The sequence below is a fragment of the Astatotilapia calliptera genome, chromosome 10, assembly GCF_900246225.1.
Source record: "Astatotilapia calliptera chromosome 10, fAstCal1.2, whole genome shotgun sequence".
Classification (NCBI taxonomy): domain Eukaryota; kingdom Metazoa; phylum Chordata; class Actinopteri; order Cichliformes; family Cichlidae; genus Astatotilapia; species Astatotilapia calliptera.
In genome coordinates this window covers 2,970,895-2,994,040 of record NC_039311.1, presented here as the reverse complement: position 1 = coordinate 2,994,040, position 23,146 = coordinate 2,970,895, and the positions used below count along the sequence as shown (strand labels likewise).

The 23,146-nt window shown below is 40.9% G+C and overlaps 1 protein-coding gene across 2 annotated transcripts in view; it reads left to right on the top strand.

Annotated features, from left to right (window-relative positions):
- Positions 1 to 3,954: 3,954 nt before the first annotated feature.
- Positions 3,955 to 23,146, top strand: part of dscama (Down syndrome cell adhesion molecule a) — a 108,358-nt gene continuing 89,166 nt past the window's right edge. For both annotated transcript variants that reach the window (XM_026181048.1, XM_026181047.1), the window contains exon 1: positions 3,955 to 4,318. In XM_026181048.1, coding sequence (XP_026036833.1) covers positions 4,276 to 4,318 — 43 coding nt within the window. In that variant the 5' untranslated portion in view covers positions 3,955 to 4,275. The remainder of the gene's footprint in view (positions 4,319 to 23,146) is intronic.

The window sequence follows — 23,146 nt, the reverse complement described above, 5'->3', positions numbered from 1 at the left end:
TATTGAGTTGTATTTTTGTTATTGACCAAATACTTATTTTCCACCCTGATTTACGAATAAATTCTTTACAAATCCTACCATGTGAATTCATGGATTTTTTTTTCACATTCTGTCTCTCACAGTTGAAGTGTACCTCTGGTGCAAATTACTGACCTCTGTCATCATTTTAAGTGGGGGAACTTGCACAATCGGTGGCTGACTAAATACTTTTTTGCCCCACTGTACTTGATAATGACACTTGATATGGCAGACACGTTTCCACAAATATATGTCTATCTGTCTGAACCCATCAGAACCAACACTTTCAACTCCCTATCTATCCTTCCATCCATCCATCCATCCATCCAGCCAGCCAGCCAGCCATTTTCTTCCACTAATTCAGTTCAGTGTTACAGGAGGCATAAGCCTATTCCAGCGGTCACAGGGCGAAAGGCAGGGTAGACCACTGTTGACCCTTACCTTTTATTAGTATTTTTAATTTGGCTAGAAACAGAAACCAGAAGTGAAAAGCTAAAATTAAAATAGTAAAAAAAAACATAAAATAAAAATAAATTAATAAATGGGTGCTGTACGTAAACTGAAATAGTAAACTGACTAATTATCATGGTTCAAGATCATTTTCTTGTGTATATCCAGTCGGCTTCCAACACTGCTACTATTTTTAGAACACTTGATGAACGACCTGCTCTGTCTCCTTGTGCTTTAGCTCTGCAATGCATACAATATTTCTTCTAATGTGTCAAAATGATGATCTTTCATCTTGATTTTAATTTTGGGGGAAAAGATAATGTCACAACGAGCCAAACCTTTCACGTGGCAAAAAAATCCTGTTTTCAGTACAATGCACACATTCACTGTTTCCCCTGACGTATAGCTGCTCTCTCTGTTATTTTTTAAACAAAGTACAGCAGTACAGCATTATATGGCTGTCATTTGTTTACTTTCCCCGTCACTCATTTACTACTTCCACAGAAAGAATGAAAGCGAGAGGGGCACGGCTTACCGTCAGGGCCCAGATAACTTTGAAGCGGTAACGGTAATGCTGCAGTGCGTTAATAAAATAAGAATAAAGCATTTAACTGACTAGTATTTCAAGGGGTCTTGACCAGTTGTTCATATATTACAGGTTTGAAGTAGGATTGTACTGGTATGAATGGTATTAATATTGTTAATTTCAAATCTAATGTCCAAACACTGGGAAAGCAAAACCAGTAGTTGCTTGTCAAATGTTTAGTCATTTTCATTATCTACAGTAGCATCATAACACATCGTGTTGCAGATCATAATGCTTAATAAATGTATTAATTGTTTCCAGTATCTGTTTCCATCACTAAATTCTTAATGTTTTAGACATTAAAAATATTTTAAAATATTTGCATTTGATTAAAGAATCAGTGCAGTTAAATAACAACATGGTTTAAAGAGGATAAAACCTTTGATTTAATCCAAACCTCACAACATATCATGGAGTTAATGCAGGGATTAGAGAAATAAGGATTGAGCTCTGTATGACCATACAGCCAGTGATTTTAATCCAATCTCTGAACCCCGTCCACTGGGATGAACACTGAAGACAATCATTTAACATATGGCTGAATGATTATCCATAACAAGGCATAAAAGGTAATGAATCAACAAAACCAGTGGGGAAATGGGCTGATGCCAAATTAATTGATGCTCTTGAGTTAACATGTTTTCTCAATAACCAACCTATTTATTCCAGTTGTAAACATGTTATTAGCACAATACAACTGTTTGGTGGTTTTGATTTCTTGCTTCTCGGACAGCAGTTATTAAAAATGTCTGTTTGAATTGAATTTGCTTAGAAGTTTGTCATAAGGTGCGATACAGGAAAATTTTAGCAATTCAGCACAATGTAGCTTAGCCATACTAGATACAAACCCCTAAGTCTGCATTTAATAGTTAGTATAGATAGCATAGATACTACAGGTACTGATGTGTGAGCCAGTTTAGCCTCAAATTTGCTAGCAGTCTGAGTAGGTAGCTGCCTGCAACTGGGGCAAGATATATAGAGTCCCCGACTGCAGACCAGTGCTATACAAAGGCAGACAGAAGAAGATGAGACATGCGTATACCAGGGAACAAAATGCCATAACTGAATGATCAACAACCCCCCCTCACTGCTGGGAGTCAAGGAGATTGACAGAGAAGGGGATTAGGCAAAATCCACACATACATACAAACAAAATACTTTGTGCACAGTGTCTGCATGTTTCCTTCCTGCTATCTTATTTTGGGTAGCTTCAGTCAGTGATAATGATCAGTTTTATTTTGGGGATGCCTGGCTGGAAGCGCATGGAGGGGCCAGACGTGCGTTGACAGGTCCTGTATTCCTGGCGCAGCGCATGTTCACATGCAGGTCTGATGTGGATGCTAAGTCCTAAAGACAGATACTGCATCTAGGCTGTGGGCTAAAGCTCGAGTCGCCGTTGAACATAAATTCACTAAATCCAAACAGTCACATGACAGCAGTGTCATAGCTTCCAAAATTATTTCAATACAGCACTGCTGTTTGCTCACTAAAGGTTTAAAAGGAAGCGTCTGAATCTTTGTGTCTCAGGCTGGTATAAAAAAACAAATAAGGTTGTTTTTCAGGTGTGTTCTTCCTTTTTACAACTACACGCTAATTACAAATTATAAAATGTTGAGAGAAATATCAACGCTAATCATTTAAAAAATGTGGCTTTACACTCTCTATATGCTTGTCTTCATCCAGTAGCAGTTTCACAACTTAATTCTCAGTCTCCTCCTCCTCCGCTGTGGTTTGAATGGAGGTGAACTCATGCAGGGGGCTGTGGATGTCTAACATGGCCGCTGTTTGATACCCCCTGGTGCATTAGGGGGGTCGCTACTTATATTTGTCAAGGTCAATTAATGAATGCCGGGGTAAAGCTGGCAGGGTCCCCAAAATGCCCCCGGGGCTCATAAATTACCCAGAAGACACATTAAAGGACACGATTTGATCTCCTCCAATTAAGATAATTTAGATTTTTTCCCCTTAACCAAATGCCTACATAGCACCCAGTCAGGTGTAGCCTACATCACTGTTTCTCCCTGCCTCCCTCCCTCCTTCAGCCTCCATCCTGCAGCCTGCTACACCACAACAGTGGCAACAAACCATAGAAGGATGTCCTGCCTGAGCTAATATTTATTTATTTATATTTTTTTGCTTGCGTTAATGCACAGTTCACCCTGCGTGGCACCTTGATCCGTCATAAAACAAAAGAAAGGGTTTCTTTTTTTTGTATCCCCCCCCCCCCCTTTTTTTTTCTTTCTTTCTGATTTTTCTCTTTTTACGCCAGAGGCTCAGCTGTGCCCCCCACCACCCCCACCCCTGCACCTTTAAGGCAATGGAGAGGGAGGAAAGCGGCTGCGGAGAAGGAAGCGAGGTTTTATTCCACGGTGCTCTGAGGCAGGGCAGGTTATAAGCGCAGGGACCAGTGTGCGCAGTTTGTGTGTGCGGCTGCGGGGGGAAGATGCGTGTGCTTGTTGCTCGCCGGATGGAGAGAGGTGGCGAAGAGAGAATGAGTTTCCAGCGCAGCTAACAGTCAACTCCATGCGCTTTTTAATCCTCGACAGAAATTCCAACTTTTTACGCATTTTTTTCCCCGCACATACCTGAGATGACACGTTTGCCTCTTTTCAGGGCATAGACTTCTAATTCATTCATTCTTTATTGATTCTTTTCATTATTGGAGGCTTTTTTGGTTCTTATTTTTTATGTTTTTAATATATTTTTTCTTTGATGTTTTAATTTTCTATCCGTGGATTTCGGTGTGCGCATAGGCAGTGCGTCCTGTGCTTTTGAGCCTCTGACTCAGCAGCAGCACAGCTCACCTGGTCCGGAGCGCACCGAGCCGAGCTCCCTCATGTTCCACACAGAGCAGCACTCCGGTACGGGGGGACGGCTGCACTGAGGCCCGGCACGGTGCGGTCAGTCCTAAAAAAAAGAAAAAGAAAGGAGGGGTGAGACGCACAGTTGTGGATCATATACCATCTCCCGTTGTACCAGGAGACAATCAGCAGCAGGAAAAAGCTCAAACCTCCTCCTCTTCATCTTCTTCCCAACGTGAAGGATTGAGAGAGAGAGAGGGAGAGAGAGAGCGCCAGAGGGAGAGAGAGATTTACAGGCTCCCTTTTCTTATATTGCAATTGACTTGGGAAAAAATAAAAAAGGGGGGAAATAATAAGAAGAAAGAGTGCGTGGAGAGAAGAAGAAAAAAGCATAAGCTTGGATATTGAACGGAGCGGGGCATGTGGATATTGGCTCTTTTCTTTTTCCAGTGCATCTTGAATGGTAAGTGATGCTTTTGCGCACATCGAACTTAAAGTTTATGCTGATTATCGAACAGAACCAAGCTGCAATTAATATGCGGGGTGGTCATGGAACCATTTCTACTTTGAGGATAATATTTATTTATATTTTGTCCCGGGAAAACGATGGGTAGAACAGGCTGTTGCTATGTCCTGTCACTGACAGTGGGGCTTTTGGTGGGAGGTTGATATTTACTTGCACAGTAACCTTTAATAAAGTGAAAATGTTTTATCCCCTCATACACCTTCGATATTTAACAATAACCTTGTGCAGATAGAGAAGCAGAGAGAGGGGAGAAATGTAGGTTGTGGATAGGTGCAGCCTGTACTGCATGAAGAACGAGGCTCTTTACAGGAATATTTCTATTTTCTTTTTTCTACAATGATTTTTTTTAGTAAAATTTAGGGTCAAAATAATTGGAACAATTATCAGTTTTCATTCTAAATTTGTACAGAAAGGATTATTTATTCCCTCTCTTGAAGCTAAGCTGGGCCTCAGTTTGGCTGCATTTTCATACATCATTTTTAGGTGCCGGATCTGCACTGTTTATAAATCAGATTTCTATTTGTATAAATTATGAAAGTAATATTTTAGTAAATCATTTTGTGGGAACACAGTTGTGTGTTACTTGGTGCAATCAGCCTTTGGTTGTTTTAATCTCTATTCTGCTTTGAGAGGCATTCAAACAAAAACCGTTATTTGCATGAAATAATTTCTTTATTGACATTCACAATGATTTTCTATTCAAAAATCTACTCATGAACCAAGAAATGAGCTGGTGAATATGTCAGATATTTACTTTCATTCTGTAATTTATTTAAAGTAAAAAAAAAAATTAACAAAATGCTTTGCACATGTAACTGCATGTTTGTGTGCTTTCTCTCAGATCTATTAATTGTCTCCTTGAAAAAGAATGAAAAGGTTGGCCAGTTGTTTTGTGTGTGTGTGTTTCTTTTTTTTCCGGCATTGCACCCGCCATATTAGAAGCACAGACATGGAGTCATTTTGAATTGGGGGGAAAAAAAAGAGACAAGCCCTTATCACCCTTGCCCAAATGCACATCTCGCAAAATGCATCCACATCCCGTTTTGTATACAGTGAATTCCTCAAAAGATTGGCTTGATAAGTGGTAGTTGTATCTTTCTTTGGAGTGGGGGTAACTGATTTTTTTTTACAGCGAACACAGGAATTGGAAAAGGGGGGTGGTGAGGGACACGGGGCTGTGGGGTATAGGACGGGATGTGCGCATGTTGGGGGGCAGAAATCGTCTCGAAAGAAAATTGAGCTATTTTGAAGATCTTTTGAAAGATACGTGGAAGCAAAGGGGTTAAAAAAACAAGACTGGACACAATGTGAACTGAGAGTAGACGATGATGCATCAAGCAAAGATGACAGGAAAACCATTTTGTTGCCAATGTGAAGGGTTCTGTGAAGGCAGGGTTTATTTATAGGAGAGAATGGATTCAAAGCAAATTCTCTTTTTGCTGCAGCCGAGACGAGAGAATTTCCAAGAACACGAGAGGACACTGGTGTTCATTTGAAATCTAACTAAACGCTGTACTGAAATCCCCGTTTGCAGAGCGAGATCCATGGCTTAGCTTGCTTGTGAATGGCTTTTTTCAGTCTCTTTGGTCCAGGCAACAGTGTTGCAAAATGGCTGCTACTAGAGACATCTACATGGAAACTTTGAATGGCAGCAACAGCACTTGTAATTGTGATGAATGCTACGTTCGAGGCTGCTGCTGATGCGGTACCATTTGTATCAGCAGACTTGAATCGTCTGACGCTGACCTTTTCTTCTCATTCAGAGATCTGAGCGTCGTTTTTGTGTCGGAAAGTAGAATTGACCAGTGTTCATTATGATGATCCCTGTATTTTTCCTGTGCCATGCTAAAATTGACAGTACACAGAATTAAAAGGCTGTGAGTGGTGATGTTAGATGCTATTGTTTCTGCCGTGCATTTGTTTTCAGTGGACAGACCTGCAAAGACTGCACTTAACGAGCCATTTCCATCCGAATCGTACATTTTTACACCTCTTGTGGATGGAGAGATGAAGCTTTACGAAATAAAGGCTTTTAGAGCTCTGGTCCGGTACAGGCTGCTGAGGTTGTCTCTATGGAGACCTGGGTAATGAGTGTTGCTGCAGTGTGGGCTTTGGGCTTGACAAACACTGCACTCTGTTCAGGTGACCTGATCAGTGCTTCTCGATACACATCACGGCCTTTCATTAATTTTCAAAAACTGATACACGTCTGTGCAGGTGTCGTTTGCATGCACTATATTTGCATTGGCTCTTAATAGAAAATGTATTTAAAGATTGCAGCTCCTGGCTATTTGCACAGCTTTTCAGTGATCATTTATGAATAGTATCTACTGTACAAACTCCATTTTGCTCTGAATTGCTGTTTTCCAATTTGAGGACACATTTGCAAGCTCATCTACAAGAGATATAAACAATTCAGCACTGTAGAGAGTAAAATCTGCTGTAGAGTTCACTCCAGTGGTGCTTGAGCTTTTAAAGTGCTCTTACAAAAGTGTCTATCCTAAATGGAATAGGAAAAACATTCCAGTTATGAAGAGAGAAAATTGGGGAAATGGCATAATGTTGTTTTTGCTTAGCTATGCCAGGGGGGGAAATCTGACACATGCTCAATTGGACACTAATAAGCTGTGTAAATATACAGTGAAGCGCCTCAATTGGCTCTTAGTATCACTCTGTGCATGTTTATTTTTAGCTTTTAGCTTGGGATGGAAAGGGGGATGCTGGAGAAAAGGTCTTTATCGTGTTATCAAACATGATTAATGTCGGAGCAGACTTTAGTTTTCCTCAGCATTTGTTTCTGTTTTACAACATCGTACTGCAAACTTTTCACAATAACCAACAACTGTTTCCAGTTTTAAAAATATAAAACACCAAGACCCAGGAATATTTATTCAGATATGAGCAAATTATGTAATGAAACATCACTAAACTGACATAAATCAGCGATGTGTATCTGTACACAGTGGCTCGGTCATACCTATATATTTTTATATTCATATCATTGTTCTAATCAGTAGAGCGTATAGTTGTAAATTTCTCACACTAAGTAACAACTTTCATTTGCTTTCCACAATATTTCCTGTCACAGAAGAGTGAAAAAGGAACTCGTGTTGGTTGTTCAGGAATTTGATCCATGTTATGTAAAAGATTGTGTTCCTCATCAAATATATAGTTAAAAAAACACTCAAAAAATGATTCATTCGATTCAATTCAGTTCAGATTTTACTTTCATACTTTGGTAGCAGCAGTTGTTTTAAGGTGCTATATACTGTAAGGTAAAGACTCTGTAGGACTGGAGAGAGAACTCCAATGATCACATGATCCCATATGAGAAAATACTTTGCGACACAGGGAAGGAAGAACTCCCTGAAAGCACACAGCAAGACAAAGCTTATTTTGCCAACATCTCATTGAAGTTACAGCATCTTAGTCTTAATTTTTCACAAGTGTACCTCAGCGCAAATCACACATCACTACCTTCAATCGAAAAGAGTTTTCTGAAGATAATCTAGGAGGCGCGCTTCCCTGAAACATTTTACGACCAGACTAAATGTATTGTACACAGCTAAAATGAATTTCCTTATCTGTAATTTACAAGTGGAAAAATGTGTCTTGGGTTTGCTATTTTTAAATTTGGAGACGACTGCACACCAAATTTTCCTCCTATTTTACAGTTTTAGCCAATCGTCACCACACAAAACAGTGTTGCTTAGAGGTCGCATCAGGGCCAGTAGGAAACTAGGTCTGTGCAGACTCTGGTCTTTTGGTATACATCTGTCACTTCACATAGAGACAGAACGGGTTGACGGAGTCACAGCAACACACATCAGCAAACAATAACTGAGCTCAGTTCCTCAGTAGCACGTTAATATCAGCACACCAGTCAATGCAATGTAGGCCACTGGGAACATGAGTTTAAACTCAGCGTGTTTACTCTGTAAGTGCATAGTTGTCATGTCTTGATTTTGTTCAGTTAGGATCGGCACTCATGCTCGAGATAGTCATTTCTGACAGCTGTATTCATACATTCATGTTTACCGTTAGTAGAAACTGTAAAGTCAATATATTCTAAAACCTAAATGCGTTTATTATGAAATAAACAGTGTTTGTGCTCTTATATTAGCTTAGAGTGTCGCAGTAGGATAGATTTCGTTCACATTTGTTGTTTTTCTTCAAGGTGTTATGAAATCTGGTTCATTCGGTAATGTTAGAAGGCATTAGAGACTTAGTGTTTTTGTGGACTCGCTAATCACTCCGGGATTTGTCCGTGCCATCGGATCGAGGTTTTTTTTGTTTGTTTTTGCCACTGCATGCTTACGCCTTAGCTTGGCTGTGAGTAGACTCAAGCATATGTTAATGGATGCACATTGAACTGTTAAAGGTTTCATTTAACCCAGACCAGAATGCTTAAGGAGATGATAGTGTGTAGTGAGGCAGAAAAAGAGGAGGAAGAGAGGGGGGAAGAGGGACGCACACAGTCAGCTTGTGTTATGTGGTATCTAAAACTCAAAGAGTCATATCAAATCGCCCTGCTTTTCCATGCAGAAACAAGATTATTCTCAGCTTTTTTTTTACACTTATGAAGACTGAACTGCCTTTTTTATCCTTTGTCCAGTTAAAGTTCATGGCTGCGAGTGCCACAGCCCAAATTAACTGGTATAAGTGACAGAAATTGCTCGAGCCCTTTGTTCTTGACATTGTAATGATAATTCAGAGCATCCTGCTGCTTTTTTTTCTGGTTCTAGTCCATATTGCAGCTGACAAGTGTGATAGTTCATTAAAGATATATGAAGATAAACTTAATAAGGTTAAAGTACAAAATGCTATGCAATCATTAGATCAGCCAAGCACTACAACATGCATTCAGGCTTATGGGTGTTTCACAGCTAAGTGGTAACTATAAAAGTTGTTGTCGGTGCTTATGGCTATGGTATTCATATACAGCACATCTGCACATCTAGCACTTAACATGGACTCACAGATTAAAGGTAATACTCAAAAGTATTGAATGACATTTTGACAGAATATTGGCTCAGATCAGTTTTGCACAGTTTAACTGATGGATCACTGCAGTTTAGCTTGTTGTCTAACCTGATTACCAGAACATCTTTGACATTTTGCGTGACATATAAGCTGCATTCTTCAGAAATGGCCTTCCGTGAGTGTACAATGAGACAGTGTTACAGAGCAAGTAAAGTGGTTAAAAACAATGGACTAGAGTTTCCGGTACATCTTATCGGGACTAGTGATTTAACAAGATCACAGTTACCTAAGTTATTTGCATATGTAGGCTTTCATTAGAAAATAGGGCAGTAGGTTAATGCTGTGACCAGTCAGGTACAACAACAGGTAACATAAGCTCTCAAAATAAAGACCTTGGCTGTTTGTCCTTGAACTTGGAGGATTTTATTGAAATGGACTTCATTTCTAATATTCCGGATAAAATGTTACATTTTGACTTTTATTATCTAAAGCATGCAGTGTATCACTGTGAAAGTAGTGAGTTTAGCATATGAAATACACTCTTGGACTTTATTTGGTTCATCTGTTAAACTGCCCTTTAACACAAATGTCTAATCGGCCAATCACATTGCAACAATTCACTGCATTTATCCATACGGGCATAATCAAGCTCAAACTGGGCATCAGAATGGTAAAGAAACGTGGCATGGTTATTGGTGTCATACAGGTATGTTAAAAACTGCAGATCTATTGGAGCTGTACCAAACAACCACCTCTGGGGTTTGCAGAGAATTGTACACAAAAGACAAAAATATCAAGTGAGCACTGTTGATGTCAGAGGTCAGAGGAGAATGGCCAGACTACTTTGCACTGATAAAAACCAAATAACCACTGGTTACAACCACGGAGAGCAACATGCTGAATGTTGAAGCAGCAGAAGACCACTATGGGGACTGCTCCTGTCAGCTGTATCCACAGAAGTTTAGAGCTTGGCTGTGGTTATCCATCAGGTATAAAAATAAATAAACACCAGAGCCAAGTTCTAGACACATTATGGAGTGGCCCCTTCTACAAATGGAATCAAAACTCAATCCAAGGGCACCAGTTTAGCTCAGCTGGACTGAGCGGGCAACCATATGCTGCTGAGGGCGGCCGACCTGGGTTCGAGTCTGACCCGCAGCCCTTTGCCGCATGGCTTTACTGTCAGTCTTCACTGTATCTGTCTAGTAAAGCCAGTAAAAAAATATTAACAAATATATTAAAGGGAAAAAATCAATCCAAAAGGGAGAAGAACACTAAACTTGTGCCATGATTCAGTTGCAATGAGCAGATATGAGGTTAAAATTGTTGACAAACACTGTTTCCCATCAACAATATTTGATAATGGAGCATCTACATAATGCACTGAATTTATATATGTTTACACTTACCGTTTTGCCTGATTTGAAATTTTCATATTATTTAAAAAAAAGTATGTAGAACAGACAAAAATGATGCAACTACTGCAAAACAACACAGATCTGTGCACAGATCAGATTGCTGGTTTTACCTCATAGACCACAGAGGGAAGTTCTCATTTGTTATCCCTGAGAAGACGTGAAGGGATGTCAGCAAATTATACTAAACTAACACTGTCTAAACCAAAATGAAACCAAAATGAGACGTTTACAACAGAAGCATCTGAAACACAGTAATATTACAAAGTATTCCTCTTGAGCTTCACTCCATATCGATTTCATGCTGTTTACACATTTTCACGTGAACAAAGTGAACGACTGCGTTGCTTGCGTTGCAATGATTGCTGCCTGGGATGAAACACAGAGGCAAGAGGTTCAAACAGCATCTCATTCATGTCAGTAATATAAAATACCTCAAGCTTGCAGCAGATTAACAAGACCAATGATGGCAGACACAGTGATGGAAGCATTTTTGCATGTTCGTCCAAATTCGCTGTCCTTGCGTTAATTGTAGACTTTAGAATGTGATTTCATAAAAATATTAATTGAGTCTTGCCCTGAACAAGTGGGAGCAATGTTCTGCTAAACTAAATTATACTGCTGGGAAATGATTTTATCAGATTTTATCAGCTGAACTCGAATTCTGTGGTCAGTTTGTGTAGAGGGGGGAAAGCTAAAAATGAACCATTTTAGAATAAACCTTCTTTATGGGGGGAGGTGTTTACAATAAAGATTACCCAATGTTAAACCATAAAAGACAATCACTGACAAAATAGAAAATACTCACTTGTAATTTCTTCCTCTGTGGCTGACATATTCATTAAGCATACCAGACCGTGCTGATTAACATTCACAGTCCAGCTCTTTTCCTGTAGCCCAAAATGTGTAACATTTTCAAACATTCTGGCAAATGTTTCATTAAAGTGTTGCTCGCCCCCAGCTCCATTCCGCTCCAGTCTCAGCTCTATCAGGCCTTCCCCAGAAGTGATTATGCTAATTGCTGTTTGATCAGATGATTAAATTATAATTTGATTAATCCCAGGCACTAAACGCTCTGAATATGTTGATGTGTGTTTTGCTGCCTGGCAGTGTTTGCAGGGCCCCTGTCACCGGTGCTGCCAGTATAATTCACACAGCTCAGGTATAGGACAGGGAGTACGCGAGGCTGCGTCGGAAGGTAGTTACGGACACGAATGAAACAGCGGTGTTGATGTACAGCTGCGCAGTAATCACAGAAAACACGATGGTTAATAAAAGCTCACTCCCATCTGTGTGCTGATTGAGTGCAGCTCTAATGCAGATATCTGCCATTTTCTCAGCCGTCGCCTGTCCCTGTTCCTCTCAATTGACTGTGTATCTGTCAGAGTGATTTATATTAGTGAGGGTGCAGATAGCCTCGTACAGGACTGCATGGTTTTTTGAAGTTCTGTAAAGCTAGCATTGCTAGTGTGACTGTGACTTCTTAAACCTCCTGACTGGATATAAATGAAAAAGCTAAAGTAGAGCTAGACACATGAAAACATCACATATTCTAAACAATCGTTAAGAACCACAAAAATCCACGCTTAACAAATTGGCTCACAATTTTTTTGCATAGAAGCAATAAGGATTGTCTTTTCTAGTGGGGTTACTAAAGACAAAATGCTGTTGCCTCAAAGGGAAATGGTGGGCTGATGAGTGGAGGAGGAGGAGGGGGGGGAGGGATGAGGGAGACAGTGATGGGAGGGGAGCGGTGATATTTTTCTGAGGCAGAAGAGTATGGCCGTGAGCAGAAAGGCAACAATGTCTAGTCATCTGACCCACAATCCCATTTAACCCCAGGACTTTGATTTGCCCTCCACTGTTAACTGCCACATTTCGCCTCCTTCTTTCTCTCCTGCAAATGGCATTCACTGTGCCCCGGGATAATAGGAAAACAACATGGCAATGAAGCAAAATGTCTTCCTGTTATAGCTCTCTACAGAGGCGGAAAATTCTCTAATCTGTTCGTGTGATACACAGTTAAGGAAATTCTGTTGTGTTTATTTTGATACAATAACCAGTGCCTATGAAAGACCATATTTACACAACTGTTTATATGTTCATCTCTATAAGTCCAGTAAATGAGTGAAATAAATACATCTATCCATTTAGGGCTCAGGAAAAATACATCTGCCAGTACTTGTAACACACCAAATACACTGTATGATTTTTACTCGAAGGATTAAGCAGCCAAGCATCTTCTTTTAAAAGTTTCCTTTGTACTGATCGAGCATTTTAATCAGAAGTGGAAATTTACTTTTTCACCAATACAACATCTCACCAGTCAAAGTTCACACATGTTCCACACATTTGCACTCGTGTTTAGCAGACCGAATGAGTGAGCATTGTTGTTTCTTTCCTTTGAAACGATGAACATGATCCCAAGTATTCTGTCGGTTACGAATGGAGCACGTGTCTCATCTAAAAACATGTCAAAGTGATCAAAAGGTGGAAAGTGAAATACACCAGAGCTGTCTGAGCTTCAGTAAACTTCTCACCCAGTGGTGACTAAACATGTTGGCATGAATGACCAAAAGCTGAAATCCAGCATATGTCAGATCAAGTCAAAAGGACAAACAGGTTAGTGGTGAAGTACACTACCGTGCTTTCTCTCACTTTCTTCTCTTTCTTTCTCACAGAGAAACAAAATCCAGCTGTACTGTAATTACTCTGCTCAGATGCATACCAAACGTCTTTTCTTTAGGCTCTAAGCTCCTGTGCTGTGTCACAGTACCAGTACTGTGGATGATCTTCAGGCTGTCAGCCTTCCTCCTCCAGCAAATCTCCTCATTCATCCCTTCCTGCTGGGTTTAATGTCCTCCTCCTCAGCTCACCTGAGATCCTCTTTCTCTCTCTCTCTCTCTCTCTCTCTGTCGGCTCAGTCAGTTGAATGGTACTTGATGGTATAGCGAGCAGAGGTAGGAGGAATTTTACTCAAACAGAAATAATGCCACTCTCCCACCCTCTAACAGCATGCACAGCGTATATTGTGCCTCACTAGATTTTATACAAATTTAAGTCAAGTGCTGTAGCACTGTTCAGAGATACAAGTCAAGAACTCACGAGAGCATCTCTAACTAAAACATCCTCTCTCAAAAAACGTACTCCTATTGCTGAAATAGAAAAAAAAATACCATTTTCAGTGCAAAATACGCAGTCATGTTAACGTTCTTGGGGTGTACTCGGAGTGACTGACAATATTCTCTTTTAATAAGTACATTAGTTCTTGTACAAAGAAAATTAAGTTAAAAAAATACTTCAAGATCTTAGGGAAAATGTATGAATTTGGTTTTTCTAAGCATTATGCTTAAACTAATGCCTCTAAAGCCAAGTAATTATTATGACAAATTGTTTAAGTGAAGGGTAAAGAAAGAATCGCTTTATGGATGTTCTGGGATTTGTGGAGTTCAACTGATTCTTTGAAAGCCTCACAGTGATCTCATAACTGCAGGTTGCATGAAGCTATAAGCTGCAAGCATAACATTTATCTTTCATCCAGAACTGAGATAAAGACATTTAGACATTTAAGTCCAAATTTCAAATTTCCCAGAATGTCAAACTGTGTTTTTAAAAAGCATTATTTGAAATGGTCATTGTCAGTTGATTCTAGTACGGGATATCCCACCCACACGTGTCCTGGCTGTAGAGCAAGAGCATGGCATCTCATGCTACATGTGCTGTACCGTGTTTCTCTCCATCATGGAACAGATGTTATAGACGTCTGTGAAGGTTCAGACCCAGCAACACACTCAGACAAAAACTGGTTCACCCGAAAGACAAAACTCCAAAACACAGACTTAACAATGTGGTGTATGCTGTACAGTGCAGCGAGGAATGCTCAGACCTCTACATTGGAGAGACCAAACAGCCACTTCACAAGCGCATGGCACAACATAGAAGAGCCACCTCCACAGGACAAGACTCAGCAGTCCATCTGCATCTAAAGGTCAAAGGTCACTCTTTCGAGGATGCCAATGTTCACATTTTGGACAGAGAGGACAGATGGTTTGAAAGAGGAGTGAAAGAAGCATCTATGTCCACTGTGAGCGACCATCTTTGAACAGAGGCGGGGTTTACGACACCAACTCTCTGCCATCTATAATCCAGTTTTGAGTTCCCTCCCCAGACGCCTTAACGCCCACTCACATCCTGGGCCATCTGACCTCAGGAAATCGCATGATAAGGTGGGGCCAGGCCCCCCAACCTTTTTAGCGCCACGGACCGGTTTATGCCCGACATTATTTTCACGGACCGGCCTTAAGGTGTCGCGGATAAATACAACAAAATAAAACTAGTACCGGTACCGAAAAAAAAGAAGATTTATTCATGACACACCTGAAAAGACCCAGGAAAACTGAGTTAACGATAAAAACGATAACAAAATAACGCTGAACACCGATAAAATCCCTGAAAACCATACATTTCACACCTGAGCCTCAACTCTCGCGGCCAAACGACTGAAGGACCGGTACAGGTCCGAGGCCCGGGGGTTGGGGACTGCTGAGGTAGAGGACCATCAGGGGGTCCTTTTGTCCCTCTTTGGGGGGAAACTCCCACTGGGGTTAAATCTGGGACTCTCCACCATTTGGCCTTAGAACTGAAGAAGCTTCTCAGATGAGAGGTGAAACGTCTTCAAGTAACTTAAAGAAGTCCAGATGCTTTTCTTTCCAAGCTCCTTAGACTAAGATGTTATAGACATAACATTTTCTTTTTCTCTCAGCCCATGGCTGTTAGTAACTGTCAGTAGGCTGGCCATATCTCAGCTTCTACTTTAGTTTACCTGGTGGTTAACAAAGTAACCCTAAATGTGGATGTAACACAAGGCAATGAAATGAATGAAGCCTGTCTATGAGGTATGTTGACTTATTATTAAAAGGTGCTAGAATGGTGTTGCTAGTTGTTCCTGCTCACCTTGAACCCTGAGTGTACCTCTCCACTGTCACCTCCATCTAACAGAAGACCACCAGTCGTTGATCCTTCCATTACATCTTCTGCTGGCAGACTGATTCAGAGCCAAAAATAAGAGAAAGGCGTGGCACTGAAAGGGAAATCTAAAGGTAGTTCTAGTTATAGGGCTTTGGAGTTGACGTCACGCCGCAATGCATTATGGGAGCGCAGCGCCATTTTCGGGGTCTACGAATCAAACCAAACACACTGTGTTGGAACGACGACTACAAGAAAGATGCTTAAAAGCAGCTCAAAAGAGAATGAACTGTATAGAGACCGATTGCGTCCAGAGGCGAAGCGGCGGTACTTGCAGAAAATAGCGTGCATTGGAAATGTGGACCCGTATGAAATACGGCCGTGGAGTAAAAACCCTGAAGACCAACCGCTACTGACGTAGCCTGACATATGTTCGTACCTTGTCTGTGGAGTCAGCGCGTACAAGTCGTCATTCAAACAAAGGTAAGTCAGCTCGAGTACTGCGAGTGAAATGCGTTTGATTTCCCTGCAAACATTCACATTAGTGCAGCATAAATTCATTCATAAGGGGAAATTACAGTGAGAACATGTGGAGGCTGTTAGGTGGATAACATAATGAGTTCAGTGCATTGATGTGACATTGTCCTGAAGGATTGTTATTCTTTATGATTAAAGAAATTGCACTAATTTATTCATATTTATTATAAATAATCCTAATTATACATCTTGCTTCCATGTTTGTATCCTGTGTCACTAAAAATACATTTTATTTTAGTTTTATACATCGATTAATGACCTGCAGAATCTCCTTATCATATTAAGTGATTCATAATTGTCACTATATGCTTTCTCCATCTCTAAAGTGATGACATCCTTGCATTACATACTTTAGGTTCATTTTCTGCAGGCAGATTTAGAATATAACATGCAGCATTCTATAGATGGACACATAAAGAAATGAAAAATTACATGTATGTGCTAACCTTCTAAACACTTTGTTACATTTATGATAAAGTAGATAAAACACATTTACGTCGGCCTTGGCTCATTAGTTCTTGTCTTTAAATGAACTTTGTCTGTGTGTGTTTCAGGTCCTGCACTCTCAAAGATTGAATGAACCAGCATTGCAGCCATGGGTCACTGTGAGCATCACAGGGAAGGTTGAAACCGCCCACTGCAGCTGTATGGCCGGAGTCGCAGAGACCTGCAGCCATGTCTCTGCTCTTCTGTTTAATGTAGAAGCAACAGTGTGGATCTGTGGCACAAGGACTGTTACAGATGAACCTGCATACTGGGTTTTGCTGGGCAATGTGACCAAGATACCGCCAGAGGTTGGCCATAAGATAGACTTCTCCTCTTCAGCTGCCCAAAAAAAAGGCTCTCAATCAAAACATAAACAGACCATCTGTAGTGACAGGGAAAAGGAGCCGTCCTCAAAACAGAAAAATCCCACCTGCTACTGTGGAGGAGTTGTCACTGCTATTGGATACTTTGCTGGAGCACAGTAAAGCTGTGGGTTGTGGGAATGACCCATAATGTTTTATCTAGGGGTCTAGATTTATGCCTGTAGTGCACTGCCGTGTAAATAATTTGCATTTACTGAATATATACCGACTGAGTCCCACTGTTCAAAAGTTGAATAAAGAAACAAACTAATTTTTGCCTTTTTTTTTTTTATTAAAACCACTTCATAGAACATCACATCAGTTACAATGATGATATCATTTATAGTTTACAAATGACAAAATGTTTACACAAAATCATGAGTGTTTACATGATATCACCCACTACTAACATTACTTTATTTACTGTATCTTTTGAAAAAATAACAGCACAAGACTTAAGAATATTTAACAGGAGCAGGTTTCATTCTTCCCTGGTTTTATTATCACACTGTTCACCAAAACGGCAGCAAACCTTCACCATCTTATCCAGGAGGGTCACCTCTTCACCCTCACATGGAAGAAGTCATCTGATTGGCATGGTGGTATGTTTGCAGCAGGTCCCTTGTGTAGCACTGGAACCCAGTCACGATGTTTCATCCATTTCATTAGCTTGTTTGCTGCAATAATGCCAAATAATTAGCAACTCTATAAATAGAGGGTAGTTCTGCAAAATCACTCAGTAGGATGTTTGTTCTAAATTGCTATGACCTCAGAGCGCATAGAAAATAAAACTAATAGGCTATAAAGACAGATATGAACATATTTAGAACTTACTGGAATGAAAATGTCTGGAGCACCAACAGATATTTGGAGATGGAAGAGAACTGGATATCAGCTCATCTCACAGCTGCTATCCAGGCTGGACGCCTTCGTTTGGTAACATCAATACACGAGCTGCCTCATGTTGCTTCCAGGTTGGGAAAGAATTAAAAGATAAACCCTTTTCAACCTTATTCTCTTGCCGGTCGTGTGATCGAACATTGCAGCCGACCACACAGCAAATACGAACCATGGTTGTTGTGTGTGACTTCGCTCCCTTTTCACTTGCGCTAGACCCCCAAAATCGGGTCAAAATCCTTTCCACGCCCACCCCCCGTGACATCACGCTCCAAAGCCCTATTCGGCCCCTCCAAAGAACCGATCGACAGCTGAACAGGGAAATATGTCATCCATACATGTCCACTGTTAAGGTTTGGAACAATTAAAGCATCGGAGCGGCAGCAATATTATCTGGTTACAATAATAGAGATGTAAGCAAATGTACCCTACTTTGTTGTCTTGGCCCTCTTGAATTCAGTGCTTTGGTGGGATGAGCCAAGGGTATTGATCCTTGTCAGCTCTCTGGAGCCACAGCAAACCTATGATGTCCTAAAAGTTAACACATGCTTGAAAGAATTATATCCTAACAGTAACTGAACATTTGAATTGGTTGTCCCTGGTGCTGTTACCCTCAACAAGGCCGTTGGTTAATGGCAGAGATGCTCCCCACTGCTTCCCTAGCTTGGAAGTTTGCAGCTCTTCATTGTCCCTGTGTGGGGGGGTTAAACCACAGAACTTGAGAAATTTTGAGAGAGAAGAGTTGGAGGAAAGTTTAAAGAATCACCACAGGTTATCCTGAAGTGGAACAAGAACGTGTGACTCAGATCTCATGGCAACCAATCCAGAACTTGATAAAGCGTTCATTAAAGCCAAAAATGTTTTGAGAAAACTGTGTATTACTGAACTCAGTAGGAGTCATCCACTGAATATCATGAATATCTGTGTTTCAGACTAAAGTAACTCAGTCTGGACCAGACTTGTGGCTTGTAGGTAGATAAGAAAGCTAATGTGTCACAGAATAGATATGGATGGCTACTTTTATTGTAGTTAGCTCCGTAACTCATAATGAGAACTGACTTCTGTGGCTCCAGAAGGCTGGGAAATGACTAGAGTCTACATTAAGCTCTGATCCGCGCTTGAATTTCCATATGACCTAATATTAGGTAAATGCAGTCATATCAACATAGCATCACTTGGGAAGCGTAATGGAGCATTATCTGAGATGGTTGTTTCTTTCTCCTGATGTGCTTTTGTATGTTAGTATCAGTGGCAGTTACTAGAACTTTATTTACTCCCTACCTCTCCGTCTCAGTCTATTTGCCGTGTTTGTCCTTTCCCGCCTTAGTGATGTAACTGATTAATGTCTTCAAAGTGCACAGTATGTAGGAACTCCCTCCTCTTATGTTAGCGCTTATGTAAATGAGCATTCATATGCATCAACTAACCCACTCCACAGTGATTCTTTGCTCACCCTCCAGAGAGTTGACATCAGAGAAGGGTATCATTGGTTTTACATAGCGGCTGCGTGGCACTGAGCACATCGCTCAACATTATTCATGAGGGCAAATTGGGCGCCGGTGATTTGGGAGAGTGAGGGGACTCTGTTCTTCGATCAGTGCATCTCAGCTCAGTGCAGCGCTTCTCTTTACCGCTCATTGTGTAAGCCCCTAGGGCAACAGTGGAGAGGGTAGGGGGTGGGGTGGGTGCTTGCTTACTCACTGCCATCATGAGGCCATCCTGTTCTCCACCCTATCTCCACCCCTCCCTATCCAACCCCCATTTTCTACTCCCCCAACCACCACACTCTCCTCCCTAGGCAGCCACTGCAGAGCTTTGCCTTAATTACCTGCATCGCCTGCTATGAGCTGTCAGTGTGGCTCAGTCCTTGTTTGCCCCAGTGGAGATGCCCTAATGTCTTGATGCCCTGGTGCCCGCTGACCTGGTGCAGACCACATAGGCCACATTGTGGTTAATACCCAATCGGGCTCCAGTGTTTAAATACATTAACAGCCTTGGCTGAGCACATGTTTTTGGGCTAATAGCTCATTGAATGTGATAAAATCACAGAAGAAAGGGTGAAAACCACGCTTTTGTTGTGGGAACCAAGCAGTCAACCCGGATAATATGTCATAAATTGTAGATTTTTTTTTCTCTTTTGTTGACATTTCATCGGGAAAAAAAGGAGCCTCCATACTCATTCAGTAAAAGTTGATTAATGATGTTTGGTTGAGGTAAATACAAGCTGCGCAAAAACCCCCTGACACATCAGTGGTCTAATGCACAGGCTAATGCATAGGCCTATTTATGCTGTGTGTTAGTGGGACCTGTATTGATCTCACATTTACTTAAATGAATTGCCTCAGTGAAGCAACCACTGACTGGCATTGGTCTGCAAGCAAATACTGAAGGAAAAATATAAACATTATTTGGTTAATATTTTTGAGATGTTATATAACTGAGAATTTTTTTAACCCCTATCTTGATTTTTAAAAGATAACTACAACTGTTTCCTGTCTGCTATTCTCTGTCATGCTGGAAGGCTAAATCAGCAACATTCCTGCCTGCATTGACTCCCTGCTGGCTCACCAGTGAACCAAGCCCATGTCAGTCTCTATGTTCATGGGCTACCAGACATTAACCCCACCTCCCACACACAGACACACACACAAGCGCACAGATCCATCTGACACGCCTGTGTGCACTCTCCGTGACCGAAGCTTGTCTGTTGCCCTTGAGCTCCGAACATAGTAGCAGAGGCTCTGCAAAGAGAAGATTGCATGAGGAGTCACCTGCAATCCATGATTAGAGTCTTCAGCAGGGCCTGCCACCAATAGGTGCTGACATCTGGGAGCGTGCCAAGCATTATTCCACACAGGAAGAGGCTAACTCAAATGGACCCCCATCCCACCCCCACCGGTTCCTGCCCCTCTTCTGAGAATTGCTAAGGAAGAACACGCGCAAAAAAAGTGAGAGTCCATCTATTATACATGCGTGGGATTCATAATTGAACAATATCACTTTTTCCTCTTTGTGATTTTGGCTCTGGGAAAAGTAATGTCAATTAAGACAACTCTGGCACAAGCTGCCATGTAGAAGCTGTTAGAGAGTATGCCTCTGTGTGTGGGCATGATGGGCGTGGGAGAGGGTTGGTGTTCCTTCAGCATGATAATGTGATGGCATGTGGGTAACGCCAGAGCCATGTTAAGGGAACAGAGAACGGATGCACTGAAGGATTTAAATAGTTTGTATAAACCTAAAAAGTGTTTTCTGACAGTTTCATGGTATAATGATTCGTGTCATTTTCGCAAGAGTGAGCCTTTGTAGATATTTACAGTAGCTTCATTTGGACTTATTCTTTTAGACTTTGTGACACAAATGACTCTGTCACCAGAAAAAGAAAATCCCACCTGGACCCCAGTGGCTGTGTGTGGGTGGAGCTGCCTGAACCACTTCCACAGTGAAATTCCAGCCACAGAATGACCAGAAACAAAACAAAACAAGACTCATTTTTTTAAAACTGAAAAATCTCCCCACAGCAGACACGGCTCCTCTCCCGGTAATGACTTATTTTGATGCATTTCTCCTCTATTTTATTCTTTACCGTCAATCTGTCTTTACAGTACTTAAATAAAGCAGTAGCACCCCTTCCAATTGTGATTTTCTTTTCTTTTTAGCTAGTATTCATTTAGTTAATGTGCAATTATTAGTGCAAATTGTTTATGTGTCAAAATGATCCTGTTCCATGATGTTTGCTGTCTTTCAATTGCTGTTTTATATTAATTTTTAGTAATATTGATAAAAAGCCCATTAATGTGAGAGACCTATGAACAGAAAATCCAACAAGATGTGGACCAAAGTGTTGCAGACTGCAGCCATTATCTGCCAACCAGGCTGACGGCTGACTGAGTATTGATAGGGTCCACATAAATCTTTTATCTCCTGTTTCAACATTCTGCTAGCTCTTGTTTTGATCTTGCTCGTGCGGTCCCAGCGTTATCAACAGATCCTCAAAAATGTGCTTTATCCCGCTGCAAAAACAATGCGTAAGGTATCTCTGAGATGCGCATGTGTATGTGTTACGCCTTTCTATTTTATCACAGCCGTTAATAAGATTATTATTTAACGGTGGTACACACGCTTGATGACAGCCAGCAGCCTCCCACGTGCTGTCTCTTTGCTTGAAAGAAACAATTATGATAAATAGTCTTGGGCTGTTAATTTATAACTGAATATTCAATATTATGTTCCCCAAAATACAAATTGTGTTTATGTGTGGGTTCTTCTTTATTAGATATTACTCAGTGTCAGAGTAAGAGGGAATAGACTGTGAGGAGTGTCTACTTTTAACCAGATTCAGATGCATTGCTGGATGTAGGGCCCAAGTACCTTAATTATTTATAAAGTAGTTGATTTTCTTTTTCAATTTTCATGAACCATGAGCCACAGCACAGCAGAGCATATGTGTTGTTTAATTTTCCAAATTTTTAGCTGCAAGAAAGGTCCAGTGGATAATAGTGGATAATAAATGCAGATCAGGAGGTGGCTTCATGCGTTTTGTTTTTTTTTTTTGCTCTGGTTTGTTGTTTTTGTACCTGTATCCTTGTGTAAAGGTGGAAAAAATCAGAATGTTGAAGGCAGGGTTAAAGTAGTGTGAAGGAGAGATGAAGGTTAGAAGAGAATGCAATCAGACAGCTGGAAAAGAAATAGATACAGAAAAAGAGACTGAAGAGGAATAAAAAAGGTAAAAACGTTCATTTCAAGGAGGTTGTGGATGACGACTAAGCTGAAGCGTGCTTTCGACCTCTGTCAGAGCATCTCTTCCACCCTTTTCTTTGCATTCTCGTCCCATCTCTGTGTACATAGCGGCCTCTGTGTCACTGTCTGAGAGCTTTCCAGCTCTCCCATCTCCCCATCCAACCCCCACCCTGACTATTTTCCTCTAAAACGTAAATGCACTCCCAGTGTATCTATCTGAAACTGTTGGGATATGGTGGGGTTTTATATCCATCAGGCTTTCTCATCTTAAAATAAACATCCAAGCAGTAACGTGTAGAGGTAGTTTGGGGGTCTTAATTTTTTTCACGTGTATGTGAAACAAAAGCAGTTGTGGGGTGAACTCTTTCTCACTCTGTCACTTT